The 12195-nt window shown below is 34.3% G+C and overlaps 2 protein-coding genes across 2 annotated transcripts; both read left to right on the top strand.

Moving 5' to 3' along the window:
- Nucleotides 1-2799: 2799 nt before the first annotated feature.
- Nucleotides 2800-3840, top strand: LOC123884615 (late embryogenesis abundant protein At1g64065). The gene has a single exon (XM_045933750.1). The coding sequence runs from the start codon at nt 2954-2956 to the stop codon at nt 3614-3616; it is 663 nt and encodes a 220-aa protein (XP_045789706.1). The 5' UTR covers nt 2800-2953; the 3' UTR covers nt 3617-3840.
- A 3304-nt stretch (nt 3841-7144) lies between these two features.
- Nucleotides 7145-8185, top strand: LOC123886020 (RING-H2 finger protein ATL67). Its single transcript, XM_045935357.1, has one exon. The coding sequence runs from the start codon at nt 7358-7360 to the stop codon at nt 7928-7930; it is 573 nt and encodes a 190-aa protein (XP_045791313.1). The 5' UTR covers nt 7145-7357; the 3' UTR covers nt 7931-8185.
- Nucleotides 8186-12195: the final 4010 nt, after the last annotated feature.

The following is a 12195-nucleotide window of genomic DNA, read 5'->3' on the forward strand; positions in this document are numbered from 1 at the left end:
TGTCAACACACTTTTGAGTTGTTGTCAAATTGATTGAAGATGGATAATCCTCCATCTCCAAGTCAAATCCATATATCGATATACATACCCCACATCTTAGCATAGAGCGTACCATTCACGTGTTTGCTAGCAGTTGCCAATCTCCATGTGAAATTTGTAATTATATGGACCAGATTAATTAGAATTAGAATGCTCCATTCCCTTGACTTTATATATTGTTAATAATGATGGAATTAAGGCTTTTATTCATACGGCAACCAGCTTCTAGAAATGTATGAACTTTAGTCGTTAAAATATTAATAACGTGAAAAATAAAATAAAATAAAATATGTTTTCTTATGATGCTACTAAAATAAAAGTAAGAAGAGTGAAACCCAATTTTAAATTTTTTTTGGGCTTGTTAGTCACGGATAAAATAAAATACAGTAGGTTATTTTATGTTTTTATAATCTAATCTTTATAATTTGAGCTATCAACCAATGAGAATAAATTATATATATATATATATATATGTGAAATAAAAGTTGGTTAATTACAAGTTAGTTGTGGGTACCACATACAAATTTATTAACGTGACTTTATCTCATTGGTTGTTAGGTAAATACCTTCAAATTATCAAGAAATAAAGTAAATGTAAATTAGTCTTTCATATTTTCGTTAGCTCGTCTATTATGATACAGTATATATATTAAGGATTAATATATGATTGGTATAAAAATATTAAAGATTATTTAAATACAGTATTAATTTTTGTTGGAGGTTTTGGCCCAGAGAAAATTGTGAAAGACCGTATCAAATCTAAACTCTAAAATTAAAATCCAATTCTCTCTATTACAGTAATATATATATATATATATATATATATATTTGCTTTAAAAAAAAAGTAATATATATATTATTTCGCCGTTAAAAAAAAAAATCTAAACTCTAAAATTAATATCTTATTCAATCGACATATTATATATGTTGAACATGTTCACTCAGGTTAAATCCAAATTAAATTCTGTGATTGTAATGAATTTTGGGTTACTCTCACTTCATCGTCGGCATACTACACAACAAAATAGCATGGTCCTACTCCTAGCTAGTAATAGTCTCTGTGAAGTGAATATAAAATTTCTTTTAATTTGGCATTACTTACCGTATACGTCCAAAATGAAATACGGAATCATGTTTCTAATTTTTTTAAAAAAAAACTAAAAGTATCTCCGCGCGCAACTGCATAAACTAATCCCCTCGAGGGAATTGAGATCCATTTAAGGAGTTGATATCTCCCAACAAATGCTTCTCCATATGCATCGGCCAGAGGATCGAACCCGAAACCAAATAGTTAAGGGACCCAAGTATCTATCATATGTGTCACGCTATGTTGGTTATAAAATATCTTTTTATTTGACACATTTCTAAAATATCTTTTAGGGGCCAATGCTACGGTGGACCACCTTCACAAGTGGTCCACCGTGGATAAGTGATCTACCGAATATGAATTTTACGAAATTCACTGTTGGATTGAAAGTTTATATCGTATAGATCATCTATAAATTTTTTAATTTTTTTTGAAAATCATTTGATATGTTATTGAGACCCATCAAGATTTACGTTATTTAATAAACCGTTAATCTTGATGTGTCTCAATAACATATCAAATGATTTTTAATTTTTTTAATTTTTTTTATGGATGATCTATATGATATAAATATTCAATCCAAAGGTGGATTTTGTAAAATTCGTATTCATTATAATGTTATTCATGACTGGTCCACCATGGACCACTTGATGAAGTGGTCCATATTAGAATTTACCATCTTTTAGGATGATGTATTAGATTGAGATTTTATGAGACAATTTTGGGAAAAAAAAGTCTTGATGATTTTATGAGATTTTGTTGGACTATATTAATTTTGTGAGATTTTAAAGACTTTTTTACAATCAAGATTTTTAACACATGATTTGAATGAATTTTGAGAGATTTTTTTCAAAAGACTTTCTACTATTAAGATTTCATAATACTTTATATATTAGGAAACTTTTGTATATTAGAAAAGACTTTACAAGATTTTTTTCAAAAGACTTTCTACCGCTTTTATATGTGTGAAAGAAATTTTCATGATCAGGGACAATTTTTTTTAGGGGATCAAGGACAAAATTTAATTTTAGTTGTTTAATGCAATATTAGATAAAATCTATCAATATTTGACAAGAGTGTTTTAGTGAAAATATTGTTTTTTTTATCATTGGCTTTCGTCATCAGTTTAATCTGATTCGAGAATCAGTTCAGACATCAAATAGTTTCAACCCATCATTTTTACCAAATTTAACGTCAATCACCATTAAATTAATTAAAGATTATTTTCTTTCTTTTGTTTATTTTTATTTTTTATTTTTTTGGTTTATAACCCTCTGGTTCCCAGGGGAAGGGACCCTAATAGTCCATAGTTCGGCTACAAAGTAAGTAAAGTCTGGCCAAAAAAATGTTTCACCAAGAAATCGAACCCGGGTTCTCTCGGAGTCCGTCCTTTTTGGTAAAACTTATTAACCACCTGAACCCAACGACTTAATTTGTTTATAATTAATTTTAATTCGTGCGAAATTGTGAAATGAATTATTCATCGCGAGACTCGGTGTAAGTAAAAGTCATGCCGTTCATTTATTGATGAAATAACTACACCTATCCAAGTCAAATAAACCAGCTTTGAAAGTCTTATGACACACACAACACAACACAACACAAACATAAAACTATGTATCCGCGTCTCAAATCTTTAATTAGGACTCTAATTCAGTCAATTAAATTAAATTAAACTCCATCAAAACGTGTCCACAAAATTTAATACTAACAGCCCAAAAATTCTCTTATAAATAATCATATTCAAACTATACCCTCAAATTAATTAACCATCTCTCATAAATTTGTGCACACTATTATTCTCTTTTATATATACCTTCCACAACAATGGCAGAAACTGATCAAGCAAAACCTCTAGCCTCAGTTAGAGTCCACCCAAGAAGTGATGATGAAGAAAAAGCTCTTAAAACAAAGAACCGTAGAAGAAAATTCAAGTTATGTGGATGTATAACAACAATTTTACTACTACTTTTAGTCATAGTAATTGTTATCTTAGTATTCACGGTTTTTAAGGTTAAAGATCCAAAAGTAACAACAAATGAGATCCAACTTACAAACTTTGATGTCAACGTTGGTCAACTTCTAACCGGTCAAATTAAGATCAACATAACAATGGTTGTAAACATGTCTATTAAGAATTCTAATAGAGCATCGTTTAGACTTGGCAATAGCACAACATCGGTATATTACCGGGGTATATCGGTTGCGGATGCACAAATACCGCCTGGAATTGTTATCAAGGCAAGGAAGACATCAGGGTTGAATGTTACGGTAGATGTTATGGCTGACCGTCTCGTTTCTAGTCCGGATTTGTTGGGAGATGTGCGTAACGGCGAGATGATCATGACCACTTACTCGGTAATTCCGGGGAGAGTTAAGATGTTGTTTATTAAAAAACATGTTGAGGTGAAAATGAATTGCACTATGACGATTAATATTTCAAAGAGAGGAATTGAAGACTTGATTTGTAAACGTAAGGTGAAACTTTAGAGATGGAAATTGAATGTTTCTGTTGTTGTCCTTCTTTTTGGGACCTATGGTTGAATTAATTCTTTATTTTATTTTTGTAATTTTTTAAGAGATTTATGGCCATAGCTAGATAAGCCTATAGATTTGTGTGTGTTGATGTTGGATAACGATAGTATACATGTATATTTAGTTGATTGTTTTTTTTTTTTTAATTTGATATATGTTACATGATTCTTGTTCCTCAACATTGTTTGTCATTCCTTCAAAAAAAAATAAAATTATTTGTCATATTAAGATCGAAGATAAATATATTACATGTGTAGTACTCCTTAGTTAATGGAATAATATGGACAACTTCATAAGTAACCATGAAAAAAATGGAACAAATGGTATTCATTAAAGAAAACAGAGTTTGCTTATTTTTTGCTAAGATGGTACATATTTGACTTTGATGAATACCATTAAATGGGTTTAGAGTGAATATATATATTTTTTATCTTGCAAACGAGTGCCTCCGAGATACTCCTTACGTCCCAAAATATAAGAACTCATTGACCATTGCACGTATGTCAATACATAATGTTGATTAGGAATATCTTTAATTATCTATTAATAAAAATTATAAAAATACAGTCAAAACAAGACATATAAATAGTGCATTTAGTCAAAGTAAGTCTTATAAAATGAGATAGATGAAGTAATTTTTTATGAAATTTTGATGAAAATATGTGAAGTCAGTGCATTGAAAATTGAAATATTGTAATTTCTTTGAATGAAATGTTTAAATCAATAGCTATTCACTTCTAGATGAGAAGTATCAATCAATTCTTGAATACATAGACGATAAGCATTGTTAACCGTATATTCTCCATTATCTTCTGCACGCCAAATCCTGTTATCCTCCATTATAAACTGGTATAGAGGTGTTGGTGTATGGTGCAACAATTCTTATTTGGTTTCGGGATTGCGGTTTTGGTTGTGACCAATGGAGTTAGAGTAGTATGGGTGGTATGATTGTATTTCGTGCATTTTCTTTTATTTGACCTTTGGGGTCATTTTTTGTTCTAAGGTTATTGTTTCAGTTGTTCTCGTATGAATGGTTTTTAAAGTTTATAGGAATTCCTGTTGGTGTTATTAGAACTCTTCCTTTGTGAAGAGTATACACGAGTTGGTTTTGCAGACTGTGCTCTTCTAACGCTCAGTTGTATTATCAATAAAATTTAACAATTTAAAAAAAAATAAAAAATTGCATCATTTTATTAAAAACAGTAACAATTAGAGAGAGGTTCCAAGCTTTTTGTTCAAGATCCATTATATTTGCAACACGCCAATTAATAGTACCTGGGCTGCTAGCATGTAATGAATCAAGAGAAGAACCCTTGCCAATCCAATTCTCACCCCCACAATGGAATTGAGCTTCAATCACCTATGGTCCTATACTCCATCGACGTCTCGCTCTAAGGATGAATTTAGAATTACAAATATTCCTCCAAACAAAAATTAGATTATGTCTCAAAGTAGTATTAAGAAAATCACATTGAAAAAACCATTTAGCTTTATAAAGCCTAATAATTATGATTTCTAAACATTTAGCTTCAATCACAAGTGCAATGGCTCAGATTAGTGCCTTCTAATCAGATTTCTAATTTCTTCTCTTTATGTTGCAGGGATTGGATATTCCAGAACATTACCAACAATATGCGTGGAGTGTGTGAAGTAGATTGGACATCGACTTTCATGGTAGCATGTTGGTACTTGTGGACCTGGAGAAATAAAGAAATTTTTGAAAAAGGTTTTCAACGTCCAATTGCCCTACTTATGCGGTTATAAAGATGACTAAAGAGATCGAATGGTGTTTCAACAATCCATGGAGTTGTAATCGACATGACACTATCTTCATTGGATACAAAAGACCTTCAGAGGGGTGGGTGAAGCTCAATTGTGATGGATCTCAGAATAATAGGCTGGACATTGTTAGCTGTGGTGGTTTGTTAAGGGAGTCTGGCAGATGGATAAAAGGCTATTCGCGGAAGCTTGGAGCTTGTGATGCTCTTCATGCGGAGATGTGGGGAATGTACTTGGGATTGGACCTTGCTCGCCAATAGGGAATCAGACAACTTCATGTTGAAAGTGACTCTAAAGTTCTGATTGATATGGTGACAAAGAAAAGTAAATTCAATGGAAACATATCCACCATGGTGCATCGTATCAGACAACTTCTGAAGTTGAATTGGCAAGTTCATTTGTCTCACACTTGGCGTGAAGGAAACCGAAGCGCTGGTTGGCTAGCTAATATCAGCTACTCTCTAAGTTCTTTCAATGTTCATTTTCTCAAGTTTCCGCCTAGGGAGCTTCAGAGTCTTCTTTTTGACGATTTCTCCAGGGCTTGCATGCCTAGAAATATCCGTCTAACTTTGTAATTTTGTTTCTTTTGGGCTTCGGCCCTCTTTTATACCAAAAAATAATCCTAATAATTACGATATTTGGATGAGTTATAAGGTGCCAACTTTGTTTATAAAAAATTGCTATATTGAATGCCGATAAATTTTTGAAACTCATACGTCCATCATTAATTTGCATTGAGAGTTTATTTCATAACAACCACCAATGTATTCCTTTATTTTGAGCATCCGAGTGTCACCACTAAAAAAAACTTATCATCCTTTCAATTCCGTCACAAAGAGAAGTTGGGAGAGAAAAAATACTCATGAAATAAGTTAGAATTGCTTGAAGAACCGATTTGATAAGAATAATTATAAAGAGTAGTTTGATATATATATATATATATATATACTCTATTGTGATATTTGTTGTTCTTAAAGCTTTACTCATAAAAAAATATTACGGTGACAACAAATTTGTTGTCGGACATAACTACAATGTATGTACAAACTCAATTATTAATTAGTTTATTCTTTCATTTCAGATCACATCAATAGTTAAAAACATATATTATAGTGTCGAATATATTGTCAAATTTTCTAATGGTCTGTCAAAGTTCACTTCCATACTTCCTTTCCCGATTACTCAAATGTTCACCCCCGCTATCCCAAATAAAAAAGGTATAAAGTTAAGGGAAAAGCTAACATATTTGAGATAAGAGAGGTCTGTTGTTGCCTCTAAGGGGGGATCTGTTTAAAAAATAACATGGTTTATTTGTAGCTGATGGACCATATGCATTGAATGGACCAAACTCTACATCTCGACACACTGAGAGTTAATAGTACCAGTTTTACAAAAAAAATCTTGAATAAGATTCCCACGGGCATCCCTCAGTAAACCCCCACAAGTCGAGTTTCCACTTGAGGTTGGTCTAGTGATGTTGGCTTTAGTCCTTAGAGTATGCTTCTCTCAAGGTCTCAGATTCTATTCCTCCTAATACCAATTTCGATGGAATAAGTCCATACAAGAAAAAAAAAAAAAAAAACTGCAGCTTTAAACAAATCAAAACGTCTTTATAACAAGAGACTTGCAAGTTAACACAAGATAGTTAAGTACCTAACCATAGTTTATGCTTCCCCACTACTACTACTACTACTAACCACCTTTACAAGTTCCAAAGGGACCAACCAAACACACACATCATAAAATCATCACCAAATCAACGCAACAATTGAATACCGTTGAAGTTTTGAGTTACTCACATAAACCTTAGTATTAAATGCTGCAACTAAGACCCTCACCCACCTTTCAAACAACAACAAATCACTAACCCACCCTTTCCCAAATGGAAAATTCCCATTTTCACCCTCCTCCTCCTTCATGTCTTCCTCAAACCCTTTCTCTCCACCACCACCACCACCACCACCACTTCCTTACCTCACCAATCTCGGCTTCGGTTACTCCATAGCCATAGCTCTCGGTTTCCTCTTCCTTCTTTCAACCTTAATCCTCTCTTCTTACCTATGTTGTCGTACTTTCCGTAACCGTCATAACCGTCACAACAACAATAACAACAACAACCACCACAGAGATGACGGCGTGGTTTTACCGAGGGTAATTTTTGTAGCAGAAGAAGATGAAGATCGAGATGATGTTGTTTTAGGTTTGGATCAGAATGTGATAAATTCGTATCCTAGGTTACAGTATGGTAAAGATTTGGGACATGATAGTACTTGTTCGATCTGTTTATGTGAGTATAAGGATTTGGAGATGTTAAGGATGATGCCGGAATGTAGACACTATTTTCATCTTTGTTGTCTTGATTCATGGTTGAAACTTAATGGTTCTTGTCCCGTTTGTCGGAATTCACCTATGCCTACGCCGTTGTCGACGCCGTTGCAAGAAGTTGTTCCTCTTTCTCATTACATTGGTGAAAGAAGGGTAAGAAGGTGACTTTTTTTTTTTCTTTTTTTTAATGTAAGAAATTAGCAATTGTATGTAGTGAGTTTGGAAATCTTGGTTGTTGTTGAAGTATGGAATTTGTGGATTGTGGTTAGAATTTAGAAAGATGGAGAATGATGGGGGATTTGTTGGTTTTGATTTGGTTATGAAAAAATTTATGATATTGTTAGGGGTTTGATGATGTGATTTAGTATCAAGATTTTTTGTCTTTCACCTAATCATATTTAAGGAAAAAAAAATTATTGAGGTTATTGTTTACTTCTATGAATGTTGGACTAGTGTGAAATGTTTTCTCACTACAAAAATGTTCATAATACGAAGTGAGTGTAAGTGAGTGTTTAGTTACATGATTGAATGATCAAAATTCAAACCCATGTCCAACATTGTTTACATTGCAACATTGTTAGAAATTATAAGTCTTAGCTTCTACGTCAACGTGATCTTTCACCGTGATTTGATTCAATGTACCGCAGTTTCAATATCGTTAATAAGTTGATAAGGGATCCCGCCAAACCATATTCGAGTAGTTATTGAATTAATAGGATTGACTTTAAACTTGTCGCGTCACGTAATGCCTTCATGAGTGGTTGTTTTTCATGACGAACACACACCAAATTGTAGATTCAAGTCAGCGCGCCCGTGGTTTCTTAGTAAACCAAACACACGCTTATAGGCGTGCGCGTGTTTGCCGCTTCACATGATGTGAGTTTGTGTACCATACACAACTTGGCGGGAGGTAAAACTTAGGCGAGATGTGGATCTTCTCCGATCTAGAAACTTTTTTAACCTTTTTGTAATTGTAGTTGTAATTCAAAATTTTGTTAGTTATATAAGGGAAAATCATATGCATTTTGTTGTACTAGCATACTTTGATTGATATGACGTTCTTCTAGTACTGACTTATGTTGACTATAGAGACATGAGAATGATGAGATAGTAGAATCATATGCATTTCAGAATAATTTTTGTTTTCACATTATCTACTTTGTCTCTATTTAGAGCCACAATTTGTAATGTTTTTCCTTTTCTTCTTCGTATTATTAATGGGCCCATTTAGTTGTCGTCATTTGCAGACAGTTAGTATTTGGTACCATTCATTCTGGGGACATGGTTTTCTGTCTTGTTTTTTGGCTCAATATGATGTGATTTTATATTATTACAATCCTTAATCATAGGAACTAGTTTCAATTTGCTAGTATTCATCAGTTCAAGCTGAGTTTACTACTATATTGTAGCCCTGCTTCAGCCACACTTTTGATACTTTTTGGCTTTTACAGTGAGGACATTATTTTAATGTGTACTGTGCAACATAAAAAGTCATGTAGTGAGGACATTGTATTCAACATATTTTCACATTAATTTCTTCCTTATGCCTCTTTTTCTTTATTGACACTTCATTTTTCTCTATATATATTAAACAAAAATTATTTGAATTTATAATGTAAAATTGATTTTGGTTATAAGTGAATTGAGACGATAAATGATTTTTGTTTGTTTACATTTGTTTACCTTCTAGCTTCAAATCAAAATTAATTCTAAGGATATGGATTCACTGCAATCTGCAGTCAAAAAGTGACTGCAGGTGAATCACAACCCTTGGATCTGATCAATACATTTTGATATATTAAATCTGAATCACTTGATTTCAATCAAATGGTAGACAATGAACTGACTGTATGAATGCATCAGCCCATGACTGTATGGAATCCAGGTCCAACCACTAAACATGTCAAAATTAATTTTAAATACATTGACAACTCTAATTCCCACCAAGATGAAGTGGAATGATTCGACTATCAACTGCATTGTTGGATATGCCTTGAAATCTCAGTTACAAGAAGTCAGAAAAATCTTTGTTGAATCTTTTTGCATCTTTGATGTTTTGAAGATTTTTTGGGAAAAAAATATATTTTCTTGGAAGATACTTTGACTTGGATTTGTTTTATTTTAAAACAGATTTGTTACTAATTTTTTGGCATATTATTTTTCTATAAATAGGGAGTGTTTTATTCATAGAAAAATTGAGAGAGAGAGAGAGAGAAAAAGAGAGTAGAGATGTAGAGGCAAGGATTAGGGTTTGCCACCACACAAGGGCTAGGGTTTTAGAGAGGAAAAAGGTTTTCTCTTGGTATAACTCTAGGGTGGGCGAACTATCTTTGTGGTACACCTTGGGAAACACTTATCAAATTGAGTCTCTTGGCCACGGGAAGAGATTCGGGATTTGGGTAGAATTAGGATTAATTCTTGTAACTCAATTGGAACTCTTTGTAAAGTTACTCGTTTGATATAGTGGAACGGAGGGGCTGCTCTCTCCCCCAGACTAGGTCATTATTGGACCGAACTGGGTAAACAAATTATCGTGTTCTTTCTTCTCCTTTATCTTGTTTATCGGTTATTATTATTATTATTGCTTATTCCACTTAATTATTGGTTGCCGTTCTATTGCTCCACACATCAAGTTCTTTTATTGGTGTGATTTTAAGACGAATTCACAACAATTGGCGCCCACCGTGGGGCAATAGGAACAATTTGAAGTGAGCACCATGGTTTCTAAGTGGGATATCGAGGAACTTTCCGAAAGCAATTTGGAATTGTGGAAAGTGAAGATGGAAGCAATTTTAATGTTCGAGGTGATGGATAAAACATGGAGTGTTGTTATCCGGTGCCTCGAAGATAAAAGGTTAATGGAGATCGCGAAGAAGGTCGGCCTGGAGAGGCGGTGGTAATAATACTCAACATCAGCCTGGAGAGGCGGTGCTAAGAATACTCGGGTTACTATCTGAAACAACAACTTTATTATGCGGAGGTGCTAGTGGAAGTTGAGATTCGGTGGAGTGTTGAGTCATGGACGTTGAATGCTCCTATCACGTGTGGTCAAAGAATGAATACTTTGAGGCTCTAGAGCTAGTTGAAGGTGGAGTTGTTCATCTTGAAAACGGAAAGCTTGAAGGTTCAAGGTATGAGTTCAGTTTGTCTTACGAAGTTTGACAATCGTGAGTTTCTTTACACGATGTGAGGTATGTTTCTGAACTTAGATGCAAAGATAGTTGGTCATGCATCTATAACTAGTGGTGACTCTCATAATGTAGTTGAGTTGTGGGACTTTGGGTGGACCTGTTAGTGACATGAGTTTAGTTGGACTAGTGAACAAGGTTTACTAGGTGTTGAACTGAACTGGAATTGTTGGAGACTAACAATAGCTTGAAGTATGTTTCAGAAGAGTTGAAAAGGTCTTGCGTGTTACAAGGTGGAGATCATGGTGGGTATACTTTGGTGGAAACTCAGTTTGAGGTGGAGTCTTCCAATAGTGGTAGACAGTCAACATTAGCTCTTGGCTATCTAATCGGAGATAGGGAGGAGAGTGGTATTGTTGAACCAAAGGGGGATGACCATGAAGACCTTGTGAGTTATGTTTCAATTGTGGCTGAAGAAGTGCAAGACCTTGAGAGGATCTTCAGGGAGGCAATTGAAAGCAACAGGTGATCAGACTTGGTAACTTGTGAGACTGCTGGAGGTAGTTGGATACAAGGAGAGTTTGATGTTGCAGCTTGTGGAACCACCTAAAATTCCAAGGTTGGTTTGGAGCCAAGCAAAACTTCGAAAGTACGGAAGGCATTCCGGGGTCGAAGAGTGGTGGAGGCTTGTAGGGCTATCGCAAAAATCCATGGATAGTCATAGGCAAGCGATTCTTCAGGAGGACGGAAAAGGCACAATCCGGGGGCTGAAGAGGGATGGTAGAGCTTGTTGAGCTATCTAAAATTCCGATGATAGTTGGGAGCAAGCGTTTCTTCAGGGAGGTACGGACTTGACCAGTTCGGAGTCTGAAGAGGGTGCGGTGAATCTTGTGGGGCTACCTAAAATCCTATGGTAGTGGGATGCAAGATCTTCATGAGAGCGGAAGGCATTCCGAGGATGAAGAGGGAGGTACAATCCGGTGATCTTGAATAGAAGATTCAAGATGGAGAGAGCAGCACGGTGGATGATGGGATCACCATCGATTTAAAGGCAAGGTGGAGAATTGTTGGATATGCCTTGAAATCTCAGTTACAAGAAGTCAGAAAAATCTTTGTTGAATCTTTTTGCATCTTTGATGTTTTGAAGATTTTTTGGGAAAAAAATATATTTTCTTGGAAGATACTTTGACTTGGATTTGTTTTATTTTAAAACAGATTTGTTACTAATTTTTTGGCATATTATTTTTCTATAAATAGGGAGTGTTTTATTCATAGAAAAATTGAGAGAGAGAGAGAGAGAGA

This window comes from Trifolium pratense, linkage group LG5, assembly GCF_020283565.1.
Source record: "Trifolium pratense cultivar HEN17-A07 linkage group LG5, ARS_RC_1.1, whole genome shotgun sequence".
Taxonomy (NCBI): Eukaryota; Viridiplantae; Streptophyta; class Magnoliopsida; order Fabales; family Fabaceae; genus Trifolium; species Trifolium pratense.